General features: G+C 31.7%; 2 protein-coding genes across 2 annotated transcripts in view; one reads left to right on the forward strand and one right to left on the reverse strand.

Moving 5' to 3' along the window:
* Positions 1 to 24,444, reverse strand: part of LOC143922288 (neural cell adhesion molecule 2-like) — a 232,890-nt gene that overhangs the window by 134,405 nt on the left and 74,041 nt on the right. Inside the window, exon 5 of the mRNA XM_077445513.1 lies at positions 18,784 to 18,983. Within this exon, the coding sequence (XP_077301639.1) occupies positions 18,784 to 18,983 (200 nt within the window). The remainder of the gene's footprint in view (positions 1 to 18,783; positions 18,984 to 24,444) is intronic.
* On the forward strand, positions 193 to 13,216 carry LOC143922989 (lipase member H-like). Its single transcript, XM_077446465.1, has 7 exons — positions 193 to 401; positions 8,869 to 8,926; positions 9,881 to 10,133; positions 10,244 to 10,395; positions 11,656 to 11,864; positions 12,847 to 12,973; positions 13,066 to 13,216. The coding sequence occupies exons 1-7, from the start codon at positions 329 to 331 to the stop codon at positions 13,139 to 13,141; spliced, it is 948 nt and encodes a 315-aa protein (XP_077302591.1). The 5' UTR covers positions 193 to 328; the 3' UTR covers positions 13,142 to 13,216.

Consider the following 24,444-nt stretch of genomic DNA (forward strand, 5'->3'; position numbering starts at 1 on the left):
GCCGATGATAGCAGGGAATTATCACGTGTCGGTTTTCTAACGTCACCGTGCTAACATTTGCGGTCATCATGTTGTGATAATTCGAATTCGAACGGTTATGCAATAAATTTGCGTGTCCGATGTTTATCGAATACAAAAACAATCGTCAGTGAAAATTTTGTTATATATATAGATATACATAAATATAATAATGATTTTGATTCGATAGCGCCATAGTTGAGATAACGGACACCTATAAATTATGTACATTAGAGATAATGGACGTTCGTTCAAGTGGTTCGGAGAGTTGTTCGACAGTGTGTAGGGAAACTGTTAAGATTTATTGGAAATGAGGCGAATTCTTGTCGTGCTGTTGTTGTCGGCGTTTGCGTGCGTTGGCCACGTTTCGGCGAATTTATCGAGTGAGTCTAGCTATTTTATTGTGATCCCCTCGATGCGAATAAGGTTCATTCCCCCATATAATCGCCTATTATTTCACCGAACGTAAATAAGTCGCCTAAGCTTTATATATGTAATTATGTATATCGTTCGATTGTTTCTTATATGTATTTAAATACAGACACGAGTGGTCATGCTAGAATTGGGTCGTGAAATGTCTGTTTCGTATATTCTGTGGGAGTGAAATATATGTATGTATGAATTTGCATGCTTATGCAATGTCGAATAAACACGTTGCAATTAGGAATTTCCCAGATTTTTTCAAAAACTGTATACATTTTATTTATATCTAACATATATCTTTATTTTAGTTCGTGTATCAATTCCTTTTCAAGACCACCATAAGTGTTTAGTTGAAGTGGCCAATAACTATACCCAATTAGTTTGCCAACAACTTTAACGTTTCCCCTCAGAATTAACGTTTACAGAATTTACCAGGGTAATTAAATTTCAAATTGATAAATTCGAAAATTTAGTTATGTATTTTCTGATAGTCAGTCCTTTGAAGGATATGATTTTTATTTCAAAGAAAATTTGATTTATTTCTGAAAATGTGTTTTATGGCTTTCCATAAACTTAAACACTGTTGAAAAACACAAAATTATAAAAATGTGATTTCCGCAAGATATCTATTATTCTGCGAATAATAGATATCTTGCGGAAATGTCGTCATATTATAAGTGTCCGATTACAAATCGCAATTGCCGCATCAAAACTCGAATATTTACATGGTTCATTCGATGGAATGAACTTCAAATGAGTCCGATCTCTGCTGCCACCTGGAAATGAAGTGGTCTCCTTTACATTTGGAAACCACGGGGAGATTATCGGAGAGTCTTTGTTGTTCAAATCTGGCATAGCGTATTTGAGATAACCATCGCACAATACCACGTCGTTCGAGTTAATACATATGCTTTGAAGATTATACAATGCGTGTTGCACAACCTTCAAAAGCACAGACAGGCTTTCGTGCCACAATATCGTGTTCGATGTTACAACCTGTGGGTGTTATAATAAATGGGGATTGAATATTGAGTACGTATGTATGTATGTGTCGGGATTTGGGCTTCGTTTGAAATCCGTCGCGAAAGGGTTGAATGTGAAACAATTACTCAAGAGTTCTCTCTTTCTGCCTATGCATAATGTAACAGTCCACACAAAAGTGATTGGCGTTAAAGAAAGGATAAGAAGGTAAGGGAATTGATTTGGAGGGGTTAACTCTATCATTTATCAATGGGAAGGAAAGGGTTGATTAGAAGTTACGTCATTGCAAATCGTGCCAATGAAATGTTTCAGAATTTCGCTACGTTTTGATTGCTTTGGTCTTTAGACTGCTTGTTAATTAAAATGTTATATTGAAATTGCTATTGAAATAAATTGAAATTTATAAATTATAAATTGTTTGATATTTGGAATTATTCAGAATTAATGTTGAAAACAAATACTTTATGTAACAAATACAAATACAATTAGCTGTAATATAATTGGGTCGTGACATTGAACGGTACCGTTATCTTAAATCATATTGAAAGTTGATACTTTTACTGATTAATTGATTGTATTTTATGTTCTGAGTATAAATTTTGTATTTTTTTTATACATAGTTTATTATATTTGCTCTATTTCCATTGATTTATTTATCACGGAAAAAATATTTTTATATTTTCATAATTATTGGGATTTGTTCTGCCGGTGTGTTTGTGTAAACGATCTTTGTATTAGATTTATAAAAGTTGGCGTAATACTTATGTAGATAAGTTATATATCATTCCAAAGAGCAAAAACCAGTTTTTGAAAAGTGTTTGAACATCTTAGGATGCTGTATTGTTTGTGAAATTCTTTGAAAACCCACAATTTGCCATGTGAAAAACACATTTTGTCAATTTAACATGATTTAATTAAAGTTTCCGACATTTCTAGATACATTTTAACGTATATAACGGGATAAATACACACTAGACTCTAGTGACTAGAGTTATAATAGCAAACAACAAAAAAATAAAGATACTACCGTTAATTATTTTTTTACCATCGTATAATTACAAAAGTAAGTGTGGATAGATATGTAGCTTCTAAGTGACCTCTTCTATGTAAAGGTTTGCATCGATCTGCAGTGCATATACATATGTATGTATGTACATATGTATATATGGTAAACATATATTACATGTACATATATTACATTGATTACATGTACAAAAAAATTACCATGAATCTTCTTCTAAAGGTATGTTCTTCTTATGGGAAATTTGACAAAAGTCACGTCTTTAAACTATAAAACATGATAAACATTAATCCTTCGTTGCCACATTGCAACTATAACCATTTTTTTTTATAATCATTTTTATTCTCAAATTACAGATTTTTGATACAGGAAAAAACGTTAACCTCACTAATAATATATGCCTATAGATATCAAACGTAATTTAGTATCATTTCTTGTTCGATCTTGCACAATCACATTTTAAAGATAGCACTACTGAATTATATCGGAAAATAGTTCAGAATAAATAGTCCAGATAACAAATAATAAAATCAAGATAATGAACATGTCATTTTTAGAATATTCGACTATCTTTTCTTGTACCCAACGATACATACATACATATGATATAAATGAGTAGGTACAGTTTTTTTTGCATCCAGTGTATTATTGATATTAAGGCTTAACAGATTCTTTTCACGTACCTCATTTTACGAACGGCTGCTACATACAAACATACATATGTATATAATGTGTATGTAACACTATTGATACTGATATGGTCGAGTGAGGGGTTCGCTGAAAATAACAATATTGAAATTTTCCGCACGGCTCATCCATCACAATAGTCCGTGTTGACGTTCCAATATTTAATTTACAAATATTGCAAATTTTCGGTCAAATTTTATTATCAAACGTTTTGTATGTACATATATTTATTCATTGCGTGCTAATAGTGCGAAACTGTATTTATTACAATTTCGGAAATTAAACGATTGTGTATATATGAATTGGAATTAAATATTTAATTCATTGAAATAAATATGTATCAACCTATACCGCAATAATATGTAAATATTGAGGTTTGCCTAATGGAATCGACTTGCATTTTGTCAGTATGTTTTTTATATGACACCATTAAAGGGCAAATCTAGAAAATCATTTTTTCTAGGGCATGATCTAGAAAAAATGTGTGTGTGTGTGTGTGTGTGTGTGTGTGTGTGTCTGTGTGTGTCTGTGTGTGTGTCTGTGTGTGTGTCTGTGTGTGTGTCTGTGTGTGTTTGTGTGTGTCTGTGTGTGTCTGTGTGTGTCTGTGTGTCTGTGTATTTTGGGGATTTTTTGAACACCGTTAGTCCTATCGAACTGAAATTTAGTATCGGTTACTGAATTTTTATCGACATGACGTAAATTTTTATCAAATTTTTAAGTTGACCGGAAATGGTACCTCCCCTTATAGGTGTCCTCTTTTTTTTAAGTGTTTGAATTCAATTATCTCCTAAACCACTAACTGAATCGGACTGAAATTTTTTTACCTATGATAGAAATAATAATCTTTATAGCCCTATAGTTTTTGAATATTTTTATCTGAACCGGAAGTAGTACTTTTATTCTAGATAATCAAAGTTTTTTATGTTTTTCTCAGAAACCTTTTGGTTTATTGAACTGAAATTTCATATCTAGAAGTTTAAGTGCAATAACAAGTTATGTATAAGATTTGGTAAGCATCCTTCAAGCGGAAGTGGCAGTTTACTCTTGTTCGATTTTTCTTCCACTATTTTTTTCGACCCTTTAAACACGTGTACTCATCTCGAAAAAATTCAAGTATACTTCTTGTATCAATGTGATGAAAATAAAAAAATCATTAAATTTTATAAACCGGAAGTGGAATTTCTTCCTCTTATAAAGGTCAAAAATGTTGTGCCCACTACTCTGTCCACACCCCTGAACTTATTAAGCTGAAAATTTATATTTCTATTCTTTATGTACTTACTTAGAGCTGCTAAGGTTTTGGTTAGAATTCATAAACCGAAAGTAGTATTTTTTTTTAAAACAATTTTTCATTATTTTTTAATTATTTTATTTTGACCTTTTAAACTGTTTTAATCTTCTTGATATTTATTTTGTATAATAAAGATAGTGATTTTAAGTAAAAATAAAAAAAAAATCAATAAATTTAATGAACCGGAAGTGAAATTTTTTCCTCTTAGAAAGGTCAAAAATGTTGTAGTCACTACTCTGTCCACACTCGTGAATGTATCAAGTTGAAAATTTATATTTGTATTCTTAATGTACTAACTTAGACCTGATAAGGTTTTGGTCAGAAGTCGTAAACCGGAAGTATTATTTTTTTTTAAAGCAATATTTTGACCTTTTAAATTATTTTTATTTTCTTGATATTTAATGAGTATAATACTGATAGTGATTTTAAGTAATAAAACAAAATCTGACAACCGGAAGTAGAACTTTTGTCTTGTGCAAGTTTCCATACACTTGCGCTCAATTTGTGTCGAAAATGCTGTCATAGTTATTAGTATTTCATAATCTGTTTGTACGGTTCAATATCGAATTTTGTTTTGTAACCTTCTTATATTCCTCAAATACATAGTAAAGTCATGGGTTGGTCACACCCGAGTTTATTATTATTATTATACATTTAAATTTATTTTAATTCATGTATTAATTCCATTTGTGAAACCACCAGTTGAAATATCAATGGGCACAACACTAGTGACCATATAATAATTTTTTCCCAAAGTATTTGAAACCCAAACGAGTAACTTTTTAGCATTCGCAATTTCACGAATTTTATAACAGAAAACTTAACATTTTATTGTTATTTACAAATCATTATATTTAACGAACTCCAATGTATCTACTGATTCAAAAGAGATTCACGAAATTGAAATAAAAAATGACTTACATGTACATGTTGGTTTGTTTTATAAGGCTTTAATAAGGCATTGAATGCATTATTAAAGCCATACAATAAGTCTGTAAATCAGGTTAAAAATCTAAAATTAAAATGTGCTTCGGATATTTAATAACATGATAATATGCGAAGCATGCATAGCGTGTGTAGAATTATGTAAGAAAAATCGTATGAGATTGTAATTCAACAGGATGAGCTGAGGAAATTAAGAATATGTTCTCGACTTCCTGATTTGAGGCCTCGGGCCTACAGACTAAATGAAAAGCAATTTCTTAGTTGGCGGTAATCTTCTCTTGGGCGGGAGTTTAGCTCAAAATTACGGGACAATTATTTCGCCGCATTAATTGTCTCGGGGAGAGTGGGAAATTTTGCATTTAAAATTAAACCAATCTCGAGAATATCGGCAATAAGGAAACTTTTTTAAAAAAACCTGCCACGAGACAGCCTCTTTCGTAATCAATTAACGATCCTTTTCGACCTTGCCGTTTGATTACTTATTATTATTATCGGCTTAATTGAAAGACCCAGTATGTACGAATAAAATGTTGATTTTTTCATAAAAATAACTGGAGAAACATGTAAATATTATATATTCAAGACCTCAATACCATATCTCACTTGTGTGAAACGCTTAATATGTAATTTATTAATTTTTATACATCTGTATAACTATATACATATATATGTATTATGATTGTACAAATGGCGTGACATGCCTATTTCCACAATTTTCTAATTTTAAATATTTCCACAAACGTTTCTAATATAAATTTTCTTATCCTCCTATTGTTTTAATCAGTTGATTATACCCTTCTATCATAGTAGGCACTATCGATGGCTTTGATTGTAAGAACGGTTCTTAATTTTCAAATTTGATGACAATGGCGGTGAAAGGATTATCACTGATTTCTGCACAGAATCATTTAATTATATGTACCTATGCTGAAATAATTAAAATTGGTCAGTAACTATACATTTGAATACTAAAGATTTTCATCAAAATGTTCATTCTATAAATTGGAAAAATCACTCACGTGTTATGGGCTCCAAAAATCATTTCATTATGCACAATAAAACTTCATATGTCTTAATTAAGACGAACCAACTGAACATTTAATTAAAATATCGAACAATAGATATGTATATATATGTACATTGATTTTATACAATGTCTTGTGGCTATAACTAATCGATATATCTCGATAAAAATTTCGAAAAAGAATCTATTTTTCTCTTTTTCGAGAATAGTTTGTATCTTTACAATTAAAAAAAAATAAACAATCAGTATCAATTTTGACTAATTAACGAGAATTCAAAGTTGCCGCTTCACTCGAGAGTACCCATACAAAAGTGCGCTACGCTTACAATGGGTGTTTGTATGGGGGAAGCGTTTTTTTACAGAAAATTGCCATTTTTTTCATGTTCCTGTGATTATTTTGAAAATAAAAGTAATTGAGAGCCACTTTAGGCATATATGTAGCTTTAGTTTGAATAGAAAAAGTTTCGAAAAACATTACGAATTTTACGAAAAGTAAGGAGGCCAAAATGATCAGTTTCAACGTAATGCATGATGTATTGCGTTAAAATAAAACTGATGCAATAAGTAAAATGCGATTTTCTAGATGCGGATTGCGCACGACACGCTCGAGTGCATAATGCAGTACTTCCATTCAAGTTTTTAACCAGATTTTTCCCATCGCTGCAGAATTCTTGCGCATCCCTCGTCATATTTCATCGACAAAATTTATCGAGTGCGACCCGTAATGTGGTCGTTGTTCTGGCGGGATGCACTTTTTAAAAACTCGGCTCGTGTACCCCGTCGTTAGAGACGATTTATCCCGGTCCTGAGGGACGCGTTAAAGAAAACTGCACCACGATAAAATTGCTCCACGGTCGAACGTATTCCAGAAAAAAATAAAAAAATAAATGTTTGTAAAGCGAGTCATGCAACTTATTTTTGTATTTTTTATTGCATTGAATTTTGCATAAGTTCATGCCTAATTTTCATAAACGGCGGTAATGTAAGCGAGCATGAATTTTATCGTAGTGCAGTTTTCTTTAATAGCTAGTTGACCTTGCTTAAATTATATAATAGTTGCAAGGTCAACTAGTTATTTTTAGACTAGGCGTTTTCGCTTTAATTGTGATTTAAAGCGATTTTCTTGGATCGCGTCTGGCTTACTAATAAATGTTAATAAAAAACGTACTCAACAACAACAGATGAAATTTTATGATCATGCAAAAATTCTAATTTAAGATTTTGACTGATTCAAACTCATAATCGATCACTGATCACGTTTTCATAATGTAGAAAAAAAATGTGTATGTGTGTGTATTTTGGGGATTTTTTGAACACTATTAGTCCTATCAAAATGACTTGTATCGGTCACCGAAATTCTTATCGATAAGACGTGAATTTTTTTCAAATTCTTAAGTTGACTGGAAATGGTACCCCCCCCCCTTTTAGGTGTCCTATTTTTTAAGCTTTTGGAATCAAATATCTTCCAAACCGATCAATGGATCAGACTGAAACTTTTTTACGTGGTACTTTAATCTAGAGAAATGAGGTTTTTTTGTTATAGAAAAAAATTAAACAAAATCCGACAACTGGATGTAGAACTTTTGTCTTGTTTAAATATAGGATTCCGGCATTTGACAGCATATGTGGTGTAGTTCTCGGTCATGTCAAAGTGACTCTATAATATGATAATATGTTCATTAATATCAGAATGTTAACTGAAATTGAGCAAGTCTTCTAAGTCAAGCCTACTGGACAAACTTTTCGTTGATTCAAATAATATATTAAATTGATATTTGTAATCAACGGGTACAATTCTATTATTCGCAGTGTCACGTTCGCATTTTCCACTACACAATGGCGTGAAAGCGTCTTAATCGTTCACACACGCAGGCAAATTTGTATGTATATGTATGTAAATACATTCACACAAGGAAGTTCATTGCGATTACAGTCTATGAAACTGTTTATACCGAAGATTACTCTCGGTTGGAATTAGTTAGGGTGGCAAAGGGGAGGTGTAACGAAAAGACCCGATCCGACCCCCTCCGGTTAATTGTCGCCTCGTGTTTGGCTCAAGTCGCTCGAAAACAATTTCCCGTAGTGCTCTCGTGTATTCAGTGAATAATCTCGCAGGTGCTTAATCAGTTTCCAGACAGGTATGAGCTCATTAACGCTAAAGTTCCCAGTCTAATTACCGTCAGATGCACTTAACGTCGCTCGCCTTTTAATGCTGCCCCCCCCCCCCTCTTCCACCTCTTCCTGTCATCTCCTTCGCACCTTCCCTTTCTTTCTCTTCCCGTTCAAGATTCTGAACATAAAAAGGTACCCGTTTATCTCTTATTAAAAGTTTTAATTTCGGCCAAAAGCTCGCGACGGCAGTTTGCGTTTAAGTTTTTACTTTTTTCATTCTTAAAGTTTTCTTTTGTTATACACATAGTTGACGAATTGAAAGTTTAATTAAAGCGAAACGATTATTCATCACAGTTTTTTTTCCAGAATTCGAAGAACGGGATGATGCAATTTTGCAACAGATGACTGCTCGATTTTACAATGGGTAAGTAAATCTTGTCGGTAATGTTTATAGATTTAGTAAAAAAATACTCTCATTTATCTATTACACCCATACCTTGATTTATACGGTTGATATCTTTGATAAAAATCTTGAAATTTTTACCTTATCTACATTTTTTAATAGCTATTAATCTACTGACCTTTTTCTTATATACATATATATTTTTTCTAAGTAATTATAGTATTATCATATTTTAACGTTAATTTATAAACATAAGAGGAGAAAAAACTCAAAGCCCTATTTACAATTATTATAAATGGTCGTAACACATTTTATACAAAATATTAATTAAAAACTCACTAAAGTCGACGATCTAAAGCTTGGTAATCTATGTACATATATCAGTATATGAAGTATTGTGATCTTGAGAAAATTCGACCTCAAGATTTTGACTGATTTGTACTCAAAATTGAGCACTGATAACATTTTGTTGCCTGAGCAAATAAAGAGATAAATGTTGTTTGGAACAGTTTGTCGATACAGAAAATTCAATTAGGATCACCGAAGAGCAAAGTAATTTTGAATAGAAGGACAGATTAAAGACATACATATTAATAATACTTTTATAATACACATGTTCCTTTCACGTTTGATAAGAAGCGTGCAGTTGCATGAAGATATATGGTATACTTTAACATTTTACAGGAGATCCAAATAAAAAAGGACTAATGCACTTAATAAAACAATAACACAACACATATATCTTTATTCTACTGAGAAATTCATTCCTAATCACGAGGCATTTTTAATCCCTTCCACTTACATTTCAGAAAAACTGTGAATTCAGATCGGCAGATGATGATACGTGTATTATTAATCAATAAAAAAACAGTTTTGTAAATCATAAACGTTGTATCTTTATTCAGCCGCACGCTTCAATTGAAAATAATGTAACAATGTGATTGTAGGATATTTTAAAGATTATTTAATTTTCAGAAATAGCATCAACAACTACGTGGACTTTCCGATGACGGAGCTAGAGAATTTGGTCGATCGCGCAGATTTTTCCACTTCACGGAAAACTGTGTTCATAATTCACGGCTATACGGAAAATTTGGTCCAGCCGAGCGTGGTCACTATGGTGAACGCCTATTTGGCGGTCCAGAGCGATGTAAATCTAGTCGGAGTCGACTGGTCGAATTTGTCCGACGGCGATTACTTAACCGTAGCAGTTGCCAACACCAGAAAAGTAATTTTGACCTTTAAATTGATCAATTTTTCATTTAGAAAACGAGACGAAAACAAACAGAAAGCGCAAGAGAAATGTTTTAAAGTTGCGACGCTTTTACAATTTTACAGGTCGGCAGATCTCTGGCCATTAAAATAAAGCAGATGGTGGATAAAGGTTTGAAAATGTCTCTGCTGCATTTAGTGGGACACTCTTTGGGTGGTCAGTTGTCCGGATTTATAGGCAAAAATCTGCAGAGTGCATACAATCTGAAACCCAACAGGTAACGAATAAATCGTCGATTCACATCATTAAAATCTTCATAAAATAATTCGACATTCATGAAAAGAATCATAGGAATAGGTGGAAGCTTAGAAAGGATTTATTAATAATAATAAATCTTATCTAAACTTTAAAAAGTTAAGGTATAAACTTTTAAAATTGATATATGTATGTATGTATATATTTTTTATTTTTATATTTTTATTCAAATAATTATGCACATTCGTCATTACATATCGCTTCAATGCGGGGAATGTACTATATATGGAGATTAAGAAATATCGATTACAAAACCATGATTATAGTAATTTTTTATATTTAACACGAAATTTATTGTCAAACATTATACGGATTATACAAGGAAAATACGACCAACATCGACAGAGACATCTATGAATACATTTGTGGCATTTATAGAAATAAGCGAAAAATTAAGATGCTGAATAGTTCGAATTTTTGCGAGATAGGACAGGGATACTAATTTGTAGGAACCGTTTCAATGAAAATCAGGTAAATTGGCAAATTCTGTTTTTAACAAATCGATCTGAAGTCACGTATCCAAGGTCTGGCCAGCAGCAATCGGTGGGATCGAACCGTGACCGCTTTGTTCGAAAGCATTATATGGTAGCCACTAGTCTATGCTGCTGGTTTATATGCTATATATGTATATATATTCCGTAATAATTTATTTACATATACATATCTCTCAATGTATGTACAACACAGTATATAATTTGCAAGGCTTACGAAACATTTGATGTAATATATATCATATGTATATAATTTTATAACTATTTGGAAGAAAATTTATGTCGGCTCACCATTTTTTGGAGTGGTAAGAGTTTCTCAAATATTCTATTTACGACCAACTCAAAGATTGGATCTTGTTGAAACTAGCCAAATTGTTAACTTGACCGTTTTTGTTATTTATTTTGTTTTGTTAATTCGTCCGTACTTCACAGCTTGGTAATGTATGTACATATGTACGTTACATGTAATGTAACACATAATTTTAAATTATAAAATGCTTAGTTCAAGGACGATCCAGCTGTTGCTTTTTTATAAAATTATAATACAGATATTCAAATGCAATATATCCCTATATCATTCTGGCCATCACCAATAAAGGCAAATTTTAAATCATCCATAACTTTTTAGACTATTCATATCATTTAATTGTATTTTGTAAAAACATATTTTCTTAAATTAAATCATTCATTCAATAGTTCAATGTTTTATGTTCTATTTGAATATCATTTAGGATATCTGCGTTGGATCCGGCCGGTCCAGGATTTTATCCATTGTCTGCTTCGAATCGTTTGGACGCTGCCGACGCCATCATTGTTGACTCCATATTGACGAATCCTTATCTATACGGATATCCGCTATCGATAGGATCGGCCACATTTTGGCCCAATCCTGGAACTAACCTACAGCCAGGATGCCCTGATGTACCGGTTACCGATACTGGTGAGAGAATCAAAGCATCGCTAAAATTGTTGCAATATTAATTTTGCATTCGTAGTTAGAATGTGAGAACGTTATAGAGGAAATTAAGTTGCTATATCGCAGTGCAGAAACATAAAAAAAAATAATATGTATCCAAATTAATTGCTTTACTTTTTAATGAGGTTGGGTCTGCAGTTAAATGAACTCAGTGTTTCCTAAAGCGAAGCTTAATAACTTACTCGCTCTTTAAATATAAAAAAAAAACACGCAACAACAACAACACGTACACGAAACAAACGGAAGCATAAAACAAAACAAGTACATTATAACTTGGACGACACGAATGGTGCATTATAATAGCAAAAGTTCGAGACAATTTTTTTTTTGCCGTTGTTCGCAAGCGACGTAAGCTAAGTACAAACTGTGCTCATATTTCACTTAATAATACTCTCACAATTTTGTTTTTTTACATCTGAACATTTGTTGTGAAACTGTAAAAATGTTGCTTTTGCGCAAACTATGTAATTCGCGTTGGTATAGCGAAAATTCTCGATAATGCTGAAATGTTTTCCAAATAGTTCATATTTCCATGGCTGCATAAAGAAATGAATTGATTTGGAAAATATTTACATTCATTTATTTATTTTTAAGTGATATCAAATTCATAACGACATAACACGTACTATCACTTCAAAAATTCATTATACTTTTCACCGATTTTCTAGATAATTTGTAAATTTTAATCTGATTTGTCATTATTTAAAATTCATTACTCTTTCCCAACTTTTTAATCATAAAAATAAAATTTTAATTGGCAACTGGTATATTCACTTCTGCCTTTGAAAATTGAGTTATGGTGCGTTATTGGGGATAATTAAATTTGTTGAATGCCAAATATTTTGGTGCATACATTATACATACATATTATAAAACCTTGCGCGAACAAAAATGAGTAATTAATTGTATCAAATGCCATAACTAATGTTTCTTTTTTTACTTTTAGAATCCTTCTGTAGTCACCGAAGATCTTGGATGTATTGGGCAGAATCTTTAAGGACCCCGGACATATTTCAAGCTTATAATAAAGACCAAAAGACATACGCTACCATGGGCGATAAATATGACGGAATGTATGAAAATTTCTATATTTTAATCTTTTTTAAAATTTTTTCTATATCAAAGTAAAAAGACTTATTTATATATCGATTAATTCAATTTTTAGAAATAAAGGAGATTTTAGACTGAAGACTGATTCAAAATCGCCTTTCGGCTTGGGACCCGGAGGTATCATTAGTTAGATGTTGATTTTTTTTGCAAAAATAATATACATATGTTTTCTTTGTAATAAATCTGTTTTTTTTTCTGAAATGTTTCTTGTACGTTACATGATTTATAATGAACACAATTCCCAAATTGATAGTATAACATGGCCAGCGGATACAACCTCATTAGCTATTTGCTCTTTCATATACTCTTAGATACATACATACCTACATATAATAAATATATATGTATATATGTATATATACATATGTGTGTACTATAATAGTAAAAATCGAATGTTGGCAAGTGACAGCTTTAAGATTAAAACTTGTATAGGGAATAAAATGTAGAAAAAACTTAAATTACAATTAAATTACTATTTAAAAATTGGGCCTTTTGTCATTTTTGAAACACCATATGTATAAATAAAAAAGTAAAAAAGAAGTACCGTTTTTAGTTGAAAACCACATGAACTGAAATTTTATTAGTATTAATATATGTATATACATACATACGTATGAATGTATGTATGACATTAAACTAGCTTGAGAACCTCGTGAACCAAACTTTGGTTGGAAATCAATATGCTTAAGTTACATTTAGAACTATTCCAAATCCAGCTTTATATAAAGATAAAAATATAATTTTTGATTCACATGTTTTACAAGTTAGTATACCGAGAAAGTTTCAGTAAGACAGGATTGATGATTTTACATATATTTTACGAAGAAAAATCATCATTGTAACAATATCTGATATATGCATAATATTTGACTGGAGCGAGAATTCAAAATTTCAACTTTATGGTACATATCAATTTTAATCAAAAAAGTGTTTCGACAACAAATCGTTCACAGATCGTTCGATAGAAAATCAATTCGTATTATTTGCGAATACACTGCGCGGAAAATACACAGCTATTTATTCACCAAACTACACTTCGCAAAAAAAGTGCTGTGTTGTACCGAAATTGGTCGTAAATCGCGAACACGACGCAATAACGAAAGCATGTTAACCGAGGGGGTAAGCGCTAACTGGGGAATCGTTATATTCATCACGAAATTTTCCTATTTCATATTTTTATACACGCCCCTAGGAGATTAGGCCCGATCGCTGAACCCTTAAACAAAACGAGGAAACAGAATAGCGACGAAAAAAATATCATCGGAATCATGAGTTTAATTTGGTTTGTATGTATGTATATCTAGTATAACGAGCGTCCGCCAGATCTCGCCAGGGCCAGGTTTTGAATTTTTAACGAGACTTTGCCCTCAAGGCAAGTGCGCACTCGTGGGATAGGCTTTGTGCAAAAACCTCAAAAGCGTTGCGGTCCACGCGACTTATTTAACCCCACGAGTGGCCAACGGGTTAAAACCCCACCGTTCATCTTTGGTCTCTGCGCAAAGATTAGTTCAATTTTGTCTAGGGGTTTCAACGCGTCTACCCACTTATTTTACTATATAACGGAGATTTTCAACCTTTTTGGGCAAGGAATTCCTTCTATATAAAACTGAATCGAATTTGAATGTACATTCTTACATTGAGGAAACAATCTATTTGAATTCAAGGCGACTAATAGCTGTCTTAATTGATGAACGTTCGTCAATTTATCTATACTTATTTATTTTGTTTAAAATTAAGAAATTTTTGTAAAATACATACGTCAAAGAATTATATAAACATACGTATATACATATACTAGCATATATTTCGCATACGTTTTGTGATCATGCGAAAATTCTACCTCAACATTTTGACTGATTTCACTGATCACGTTTCCATGGTTTTTATAAAATAGTCCACTGAGAAGTATTTACATTTCCATCATGTGTGACTTACATATACGTACATACAAAGGTACTTAAGTTCATTTTTTCAAACACCACCTTGATTCCAAAATTGCATTATATAACTAGAAGATTTGTCACTACCATATATTTCGTAGCCAAGAATTTATAGTCTATGACTACATACATACATATGTATAACGATAGTTGCATCGTTCAAAAAAAGTGTAAGTTAGTTGTTTACTGTTTTCTACAAGTATATAAATCCACCATAAACAACACATACGTACGTACAGAGTGTTGAATTAGAAAGATTACCAACCGTTTCCTGTAAGGGAGACGACAGGGAGGTTGAGGTGGAGGGTCGGTCGGCTTTGGTACACTCGTCGGAAATGTAAATACGGCTCGTTACGACCGCTCCGACGCAATATCCACCAGGAAATATAACTTTGTTTTTAAAGCCAAGCAATTGGGTCGGTCGTTTGCAGGGGGAGGAGGGTGGGTGGGCGGGAGAGAGAGATCGTGGAATGGGGATGCGAGCTTTCCGTCATCGCCAACCCCTAACTCTTAGCCCTCTTAGAAATCTTTATCGCGCTGTCAATAATGATTGCGACAAGTTTTACGTCTCACTTCTCCAGCGGGCGCCAAAATAAATTTTATTGCGGTCCCAATTGCACTCTCTCCCTCCTCGTAAAATATATTTAGATTTTCTCGGTTAGTCTGTCGTCGGTCGGGGCTTTAAACCGTTTTGATCCGAATTTTATGATAATGCGAGTGAAGATCGCGCGACGCGAGGCGCGTAAATCACGACGATTTGGTAGGCGGGGGCGAGGCGGCTTTTCGTGGCTTTGACGCTTTATTTGTTTTCGATTCGCGGTTAAATGTGACGATGCGAATGCGCTTGCAGTGCCCAGCCATACTACGGCTGAATCAGAGTGGTATGTAATTTGATGAAATTTTTTGTTCATATAATTATCATATTGACAACATTTTTGAGCGACCTTTACTATTACTAAAACATTCAGTAAATAATATTTTTATTCTTTGAATGACAGTATGCATACTTTTTTTTGTGAAGAAAAGCCTTATATGTAAGTTGGTATACAAATTGTTCGTCATCAGTGATGAATAGTTTCCAAATAATCGACTTCATCAACCATCCGAGTGTCGAGTAGTAAAAATTAAACCGAGTATCCGGTTATATTCGACTAATGTTAATTAAAAAAAAAATGCGACTGAATTGAGTACAATTAGAAGTTTTAAAAAAATAATAGAATTATCGTAAAATCCAATTTATAATATTTCCATTTCAGAACAAAAATATAAAATCATCCTTCAATTAAATTTATTTCAATTAAAAAATATATATGTATACATACATATATCCAAAAAAATAATAAAAACTTCATATAATTACATTTATAATCTTATATATAATTTCGAAAGAGACTTTGTATGTAAGTATGTATGTATATACATATGTATGTATGTAAGTATTTTTGGTTGAGAATTTCGTAAACAAAACAAAGATTCTATGACGACAATTCATTTGGTTAAATTTATTATATTTTTTTCGATTCAAATAAATTTAATAAAAAAAAACAAATGAATATTTACTATTAGATTCGCCATAAGCTGTTTATATTAAAAATACTAAGCGAAGCCGGGTAAAACAACTAGTTTATAATAATGAAAATTTTTTTAAATAGAATGTGCAACACTTGTTTACTTGAATGTCTTATTTTGAAAGTTTCCAAATTTTTATATTATTTTGTTTTATTGGACCTTTGCAAGTCTCAATAAATGATATTGCAACTTGTATTTCTTCCTGCAATTGAAGTTCTTGTCGTTGACATATTTCTTCAATTATAATTATTGATTGATTCTTCGAAGAATTAGAATCATCCGAGCAAAAAAAATTGAACAAACTATTTAGATGACTTTTTGTACAAAATCGATTACTGTATATTACCCCGAGTATTTGGCTGAAATATCTGGTTATCGATTAGCCTAAAAAAGGTCGACTATATCCGAGTATTGAGTACTCGAATACTCGGATTGGAAACTATATACACATCACTAGTAGTAATTTGTTGACAAAAAAATCAAGAGATAAATGAGATGCATTGGAATTTGAGATAATTCTAGATTTAAGGCCTAGTACGTCAAATATCTTTTTAAGGTTCTTTGAATAGCATGGAATATCAATCAGGATTGACATTTACATAAAAATGGAAAAATATGACATTGCAGATTGTCTCCTCACTAAAAGGCAGTTGATAGATGAGGTTAAACTTAAACGAAAAATTCTGGCTAGCCAAGTTATGGCTAGACGTTATAATTTCCAGCTAAAATAAACTTTGAATAATCATTTTTTTATAACGGAATTCAGAAGAAGAAAATAATTTTTCTCAAAACAACTTTAAATGGCAGGGCAAGGGGTAGATATCCACAACAAGGACCATCAAATAGAACAACTAAGCTCAGAATTGCAGAATGAACAGGTATAGTTAGAAAATGAATGGAAGTGAATATTATTAAAATCAGATTTGTCATTTTAATTATATCTTTAGCAAAACAGCTAATTGGCGTTCTTGGTTTGGAGGGATTGTGAAACTGAGATGAGGCATTCAAGATTTATTGCAACTCCACAATGAGTTATGCAAAGACTACTTAGTATTTTCATCTCATTATTCGTGCAAATTTCCAGGAACCTAACCTCTGCAGTCGGCGAGGATTTACTTTAATATGAACCTGACATCAGAAGCAAGCAAACATAACATTGGGCTATTATGATTGTACTCATTAAAAACCCACAACGTGTTAATTATGCAAGTGTACGGATATATTGCTTATTTTGCTTCGGGGTAATCAGTTTGTTTGCAATGCATATTGCACAACGTCAGTGTTGTATTTCAAACTCCCACAGGAACAATTGGGGAGCATTACAAACAATGAAATTCGACGCGGGAAACGGGGAACGGAAACAACTACGTAACTTATCGTCGTTGTAGACGTTGCAGCTTTTGTAAATTGCGAATTCAATACTAGTTCCAAAGAATAGTTTAATATTTGATGAAAATTTTTAAATTACCTACGAGATAAGACATTTTCTATCAATCTGTTTAAGGAAACATTTGATAAATATATCTGGGGTAATGTCTGTATTCTCATTACTCAAAATCAAAGTAAATGGTTTCTGTCATCTACGTGCCTACTGCAAAATATATTGGATGTTGCATAAGTTTGTGTAATTTTCGATGAAAAGTTACCTAGTACCCCCTATCCCTATCCCTAAAAATAATTTATAATACACCCATATATACTAACTTGAAAAAACTGCATGCCATATATATGTAATATTCCGTTTGTTACAGACATTACTAACAAACTAACCAGTAGATTCTATGACAGAATCACTAATAACCATACTAACACACTTGTGAAGAGGCTCGGTGATTACAACAAAATGTCTATACCCTTCAGGTATAAACACAGATTACCTAAACACAATCTGCTTTAGGTCATTGACTTTAGAGAGTCTTTAATTAATATTATTTATTAGATGTATTATGAGCATTTCCAAGAATTGTAAATAGGTTTTTGAACTCTTTTTCCTATTATACTGTAGATTAACATTTGAATAATATAATACTATGATTACTAACCAAATTAAATTGAATTGTAAAATAGAAAATGATCAGTAGATCAGTAGCTATTAAAATATATATGAGATGTATTGTGAACATAATTTCGTACTAATAAAAAGCATTTAAAAATCAAAAAAAAAAACCCCTTCTGCTGTATCACGGGGTAGCATCTCTTAAGGGTTTTTTGCATGTTTGGAAAACTCTAGACTAATTAAAAAGAGTATTAAGCTTTGGACTTACGGTTCATATTGAGTGTGACCGCACTGGAAATCGGTGGACTCAGATCTGAGTTTCCAGCCAAGCACATCAGAACTGCATGGAGATGCTGTCTTCCTAATGATTCCAGTTTCAGCAAGTTTTGAACTCTTCGCTCGGGTATGACTCCGAACGATTCATCCAGTAGAGTGTTGTCTTGCCACCATGTTACTCGAGGAGGTGGACTGCCTGCAAATGGAAATAAATTTCAATTAGGTCAATAAATTCACAATTAGATATGTACATACGTATGACGGGGAGATTTGGAACCGACTCGATCCAGTTTTATAAAATCTGCGCTGCTTTTTTGTCAAATATAATCAAACCAAGAAAATTGACTCAATAAATAACACTTCGAATGCATTTGAAGTTATTAACTTTAGTTCAGTTGTTTATTTTTATTCAATTTCAGTTGACGTAAACACGGATGAGGCTCACATTGGGCAAAAATTGTACGCGAATATATAACGTTTCAATTAATTATTAAAAATATCGCGCATAAAGCTGAATATTTCCAAGAAAATTAATCGCAATTCAAGTGTCAACTCAAGTGTTATTGAATATTATCCACTGTGAATCTGTATTTCATGGGCGTCATGCGTGTATTTTATTTAGATAAATCATCATTCGCACCTGTTACTAGTGACTGTTAGATACGTGGTGTGATTCAAAGTGTTTTCAGTGCGCATTTTTCATAATAGTTTTAGTTGTTTACTTATGTTGAAATTTTCCTTCACGTGTAAAAATTAATTTCATTTGTTTTTATATAAAGTAAATTCAAATTAAAAAAAAAATTAATATAATTCAAAACGGCATCAAAAGTAAATATCAGTGTTCGTTAAATAATGTGCAATAATTTTAAATGTAAACATATTGAAGTAGATGAATGGCGCTTAAACTATTGCTATGGAGACTACTACATACATACATACAGCTGGTGAATTTTCACACACACATATATATATATATATATATATATATATATATATATATATATATATATATATATATATATATATATATATATATATATATTATTAATACAAGCATGTTAATTTAAAAAAATACCTTTAACTTTTAATGTTGCAGAGAAGGTAGGAGATTTAATTTAATCTGCGGAGCTTTTTTTTATCTGTGAGCACATTTTATTTATTTTCATACGTACATAAACAGTTTAAATCGTATAGCGAAATTGAAAAACGATCAACCTTAAAAGTGAAATATATTTATTTACTTCTTTTATTTTGATTTGATTGTACATATATAATATAATATTATTTCAATTATGGAAAAAAAAATCACATTTACATAAGATGTTTGAGATAATACATATGGTGTTTAGTTAAAGGTATTGAGATAATACCTTTAACTTTTAAGGTTGCAGAGAAGGTAGGAGATTTAATTTAATCTGCGGAGCTTTTTTTTATCTGTGAGCACATTTTATTTATTTTCATACGTACATAAACAGTTTAAATCGTACAGCGAAATTGAAAAACGATCAACCTTAAAAGTGAAATATATTTATTTACTTCTTTTATTTTGATTTGATTGTACATATATAATATTATTTCAATTATGGAAAAAAAAATCACATTTACATAAGATGTTTGAGAAAATACATATGGTGTTTACATACTTTCGACAAAATTATCAATTGAAAATCAATTTTCCTTTTATAATTGTACGATTCTTACATCTTTGCCATACTGTGATGGATAACGAGCGACTAAGACTTGTATTTTTTTTATTTATCCAAATATACTGATTTCAGTGTATTCATATTCTATGTATTCCTCATCAAAACCCCTATGATCCGAATTACGTCATTACGAAATAAAAGCATTGATCAATATCAACTGCAATAATTATTTTCGCGGGAAGCCTCTTGTTCACGTGCCTCACAGCAAGAGAGAGGGGGAATTCAGTACGCGCCGCACTCAACAGTCAATGTGAGAATGATACCGTCTTGGAATGCATCTTAGCTTCAGCCGTCATTTTTGTCGTTTCGTGTACTCATTTTATGTTATTCGACGTTTAATACATGATAATATTATTCTTATAGCTAATTACAATAATTTACGTCGTAAATTTTGCATTATTTTAACTTAAAACATTTTTAATTGGACAATTGGAGTTCAGCACAGTGGGTAGCGGATTGTTTTACCATGCAATTGTGTATTTAATATTTGAAAAGTTATTATGAAATAATTACATAATTTGACGAAATTGAATATGTATGTACAAACATTATTTAATAAATTGGGTTTAGTGGGTCGTGCATATATGTAAAAGTACTTCTGTATATGTAAGTATAGTAAGTTTATAATTTACTGTGATCGTAAAAATCTTCAAATATGAGCTATTTTACCGAAAGCGAATTTATTATTAAAATATGCTTATAAATACCTACAATACATGTATGCGCGTTTTTGTCTTGTATTATAAAAATACAATATTAAATCTTATATAACGTAATTACGTTCTGATAAAATATTTTCATGGCATTTTATATGCTACGATGAATTATTAAAGGCCCGCCTATACATATAAAACACACACGTACATATATATTTTTTGTTTTTCGCAAAAAACAACGCCGAGATAAAGGCGATGGTAGGATTTTTTTATAGCTCTGTTCCATTCGCATGCAATATTTACAAAGTAAGTACGTATTATACATACATATACATACCTACGAATATATATATATATATATATATATATATATATATATATATATATATACATATATATAAACATATATATATATTTAAGCGCATATAATATACATATGTACATAGGATACAACCGCCGAGATTGATTTTGATATATTACATATCTATAAAGATTATATTAATTTTTAAGTACAGACATACATACATACATATATTTACACATGGGTATATGAAATCAATTTTGGATGTAACCTCTTATCGTCTGAAGTAGATTAAATATAAAACAAGGGCGCAGGGAAGCTCGTCGATTGAGTGATTGTTCATCAGTAGAGAAAATGTGAGAACCATCGAGAAAATTGAAAATTGGGGCGTGCAGCCGAATATTTTATTTTTTTTATTTAAGTTTGGACCATTGTGGCATTACAGGAATTTCTAGTGGTCGCCACAATGGTCAAAAATATAACAGAAAAAATATTTATACATCTAATACATAATTTATAAAAAGTGATTTTGTATGTATTTATGTATGTATGTTTTTTTGTTTGGTTTAAATTTAATAAAAAAACAAATGAATATTTAAATAAACTTGAATAAAATAAAACTATAAATTTAATCAAATGTTTACATACAAATACCGAGTTTATAATACGGTTTATAATACAAATAGCGAGCTAAGCCTTGTAAAAAACTAGTAATTCACAACAAAAAAAAAAATAGCAGCAAAATTTCAAACAATTATAGAAATAGTCACTATAATGGTAAAATATAATGAGAAAAATAGAAAATGGGAATGTCTTGCATCAACAGTCAGCAAAATATATTTATCTCTCATAAATCACATCCAATTATGAGCGCAGTCTGTCAGACAAATAGGTTAATATAATCTGAGACAAACTATGCTCACTGAGGTGTAAAATATCGCATTCAGGCACGGCAGCAACAATTTAATTGAGAAGTCGGAAATTTCTTAGAATAGGAGCCATTCTAGGATCAGAAATAGGAAAACTACATCAAACGATGTAGTTTTCCACGCAAATGATTATTAGGGACATAAAATCCAAAATATTTCGACAACGACGGGCATAACGTTTTATGTACTGCGTTGAAACTGGAGAACAAAACAAATTGATGATAAGTTTATCCAAAGTTCAAGAGAATTATACCCAAGCATGTCCAAAAGGAAAGGAGTAGGATAGAGCTGTGAATAATACTCATACTCTTTCCTACATAGGAAACGAAGAAATTTCTCGGTCACTAGATATTAATATGCTTCATGCGGATTCCACATAAATAGCGTTATACACTAGCTTGCTTATCACAAGCGAGTTGAAAAGCAAGCGAGAAGACAAAGGGTTGGAGAATAATATTGCATATCTCAAGACAAATCCGTCTTGAGATATGCAATCAACTAAAGAAAATGCCAGTGACTGTCTTGATGTGTTTGTGATAGGTGAGTTGAGGATCAAAAGAACCATAGATTCCACACGCTTCAAAAATCCGGATTCAATGGATTATCCGTGATAATAAAGCGAATGTGCACGTTCATAATTCACAATTGCACGTTTATTAATATAATTAGTTCTAGACCTCAAATATAACTGAACTCCATAAAGTAGAGTAAGTAGAGTAAGTAAGTATATAACATAGTATATAGTATATAACATATATAACATAGTTGTAAGTAGAGTAAGAAAGAATAAGACGGCTGGGGGTGTTTTTCACAGGGGTGTGCTCATGTATAATGCCCTCCCTGAGTGCGTCAGGTCTGCTAAAAACATGGATGCATTCCTGCGAGGTGCGAAGAGACACCTCTGTGAGGGACAGTACATATAAGTTAATTATAAATTTTAGAGTTAAGTATAATAATTAAGATGTATTTTTTTTTAAAATTAGCTTGATAGCTAAAATATATATAAATAAATAAATAAAGGCGTAAATATCAGATTGAAGAAGGGAGCCTTGCCTCTCATCCTTGAGATAGGACTTTTGGGAGATTATTTACATATAAGAATGGTAAATAGTAAGGGACCTAAAGTGGACCCCTGAGTTAAAAAAAAAAATCTAGTAAAATATGAAGGAGATTCAAAAATACCATATTTAACAAAATCCTTCGTATCACTAAGATAATAAGCAAATAGTTTAAGAAGGCGTGATGAAAATCCCTTTTCGGGTAACCTGATCAGAAGAGCGTCATTACTGACACTACCAAAGGCTTTGCAAAAGTCAAAGTAGACTACATCCACTTTTGACCCACGTCAACTTTAGACATGATTCAATTTGTTAAGCAGGCGAGATTAGTGGTGGTGGAACGACATGGTGTAAAGCTATGTTGCCCATCACACAACAATATTTTGTACTGCAGAAGAGTCAAACGGTGAAGAATGATGTAAAAAATCTTGGGAATAGCCGAGATGATAGCAATAGGTCTAAAATTTTCAATCTCATTTTTAGAGCAACCTCTGTGAATAGGATTGACTCTAAGTAGATAATTTCCATTTTTTCAGGATAATTACCAAAACCAAGTATAGGGTTAAAAATAAACTGAAGAAACTCTAAAACCACACCGTCGGATACATGTTTTACATTAGAGACAAATAACAAAAGTGGTACGGCAGTCTGTGATGAATGATAAAACAATAACGCAACACATATCTATATTCCACTTACGATATTATTTACTCACGACATAGCGGCCAAAGAAATATGTCTTTTTCTACTGATAATTTCATTCCCAATCACGAAGCTTCACTCGAAAATCCACTTATGTACATTTGAGACAAATTGTGAGTGCAGATCGGTAGAGCATGATACGAGCAGTTGTAAAATTTTATCTTTTGTATACATGTATCTTTATTCGGCTGCACGTTTCAATTTATTCGATTTTTACGAGGTTGTAATTAGTTTCACCTAGGGCATTCGCAAGACATTCTAATCTTAACTCTTCCAATCGCTTTGAAACTTTTCTATTTTG

The sequence above is a fragment of the Arctopsyche grandis genome, chromosome 2 (genome assembly GCF_051622035.1).
Source record: "Arctopsyche grandis isolate Sample6627 chromosome 2, ASM5162203v2, whole genome shotgun sequence".
Lineage (NCBI taxonomy): Eukaryota > Metazoa > Arthropoda > Insecta > Trichoptera > Hydropsychidae > Arctopsyche > Arctopsyche grandis.

Excerpts from the sequence above, each read along its gene's own strand:
- LOC143922989 (XM_077446465.1), top strand. The coding sequence starts at position 329 with ATGAGGCGAATTCTTGTCGTGCTGTTGTTGTCGGCGTTTGCGTGCGTT. Across the intron at positions 402-8,868 it reads CGTTTCGGCGAATTTATCGA|AATTCGAAGAACGGGATGAT; the intron begins GTGAGTCTAGCT and ends TTTTTTTTCCAG. Across the intron at positions 8,927-9,880 it reads ACTGCTCGATTTTACAATGG|AAATAGCATCAACAACTACG; the intron begins GTAAGTAAATCT and ends TTTAATTTTCAG.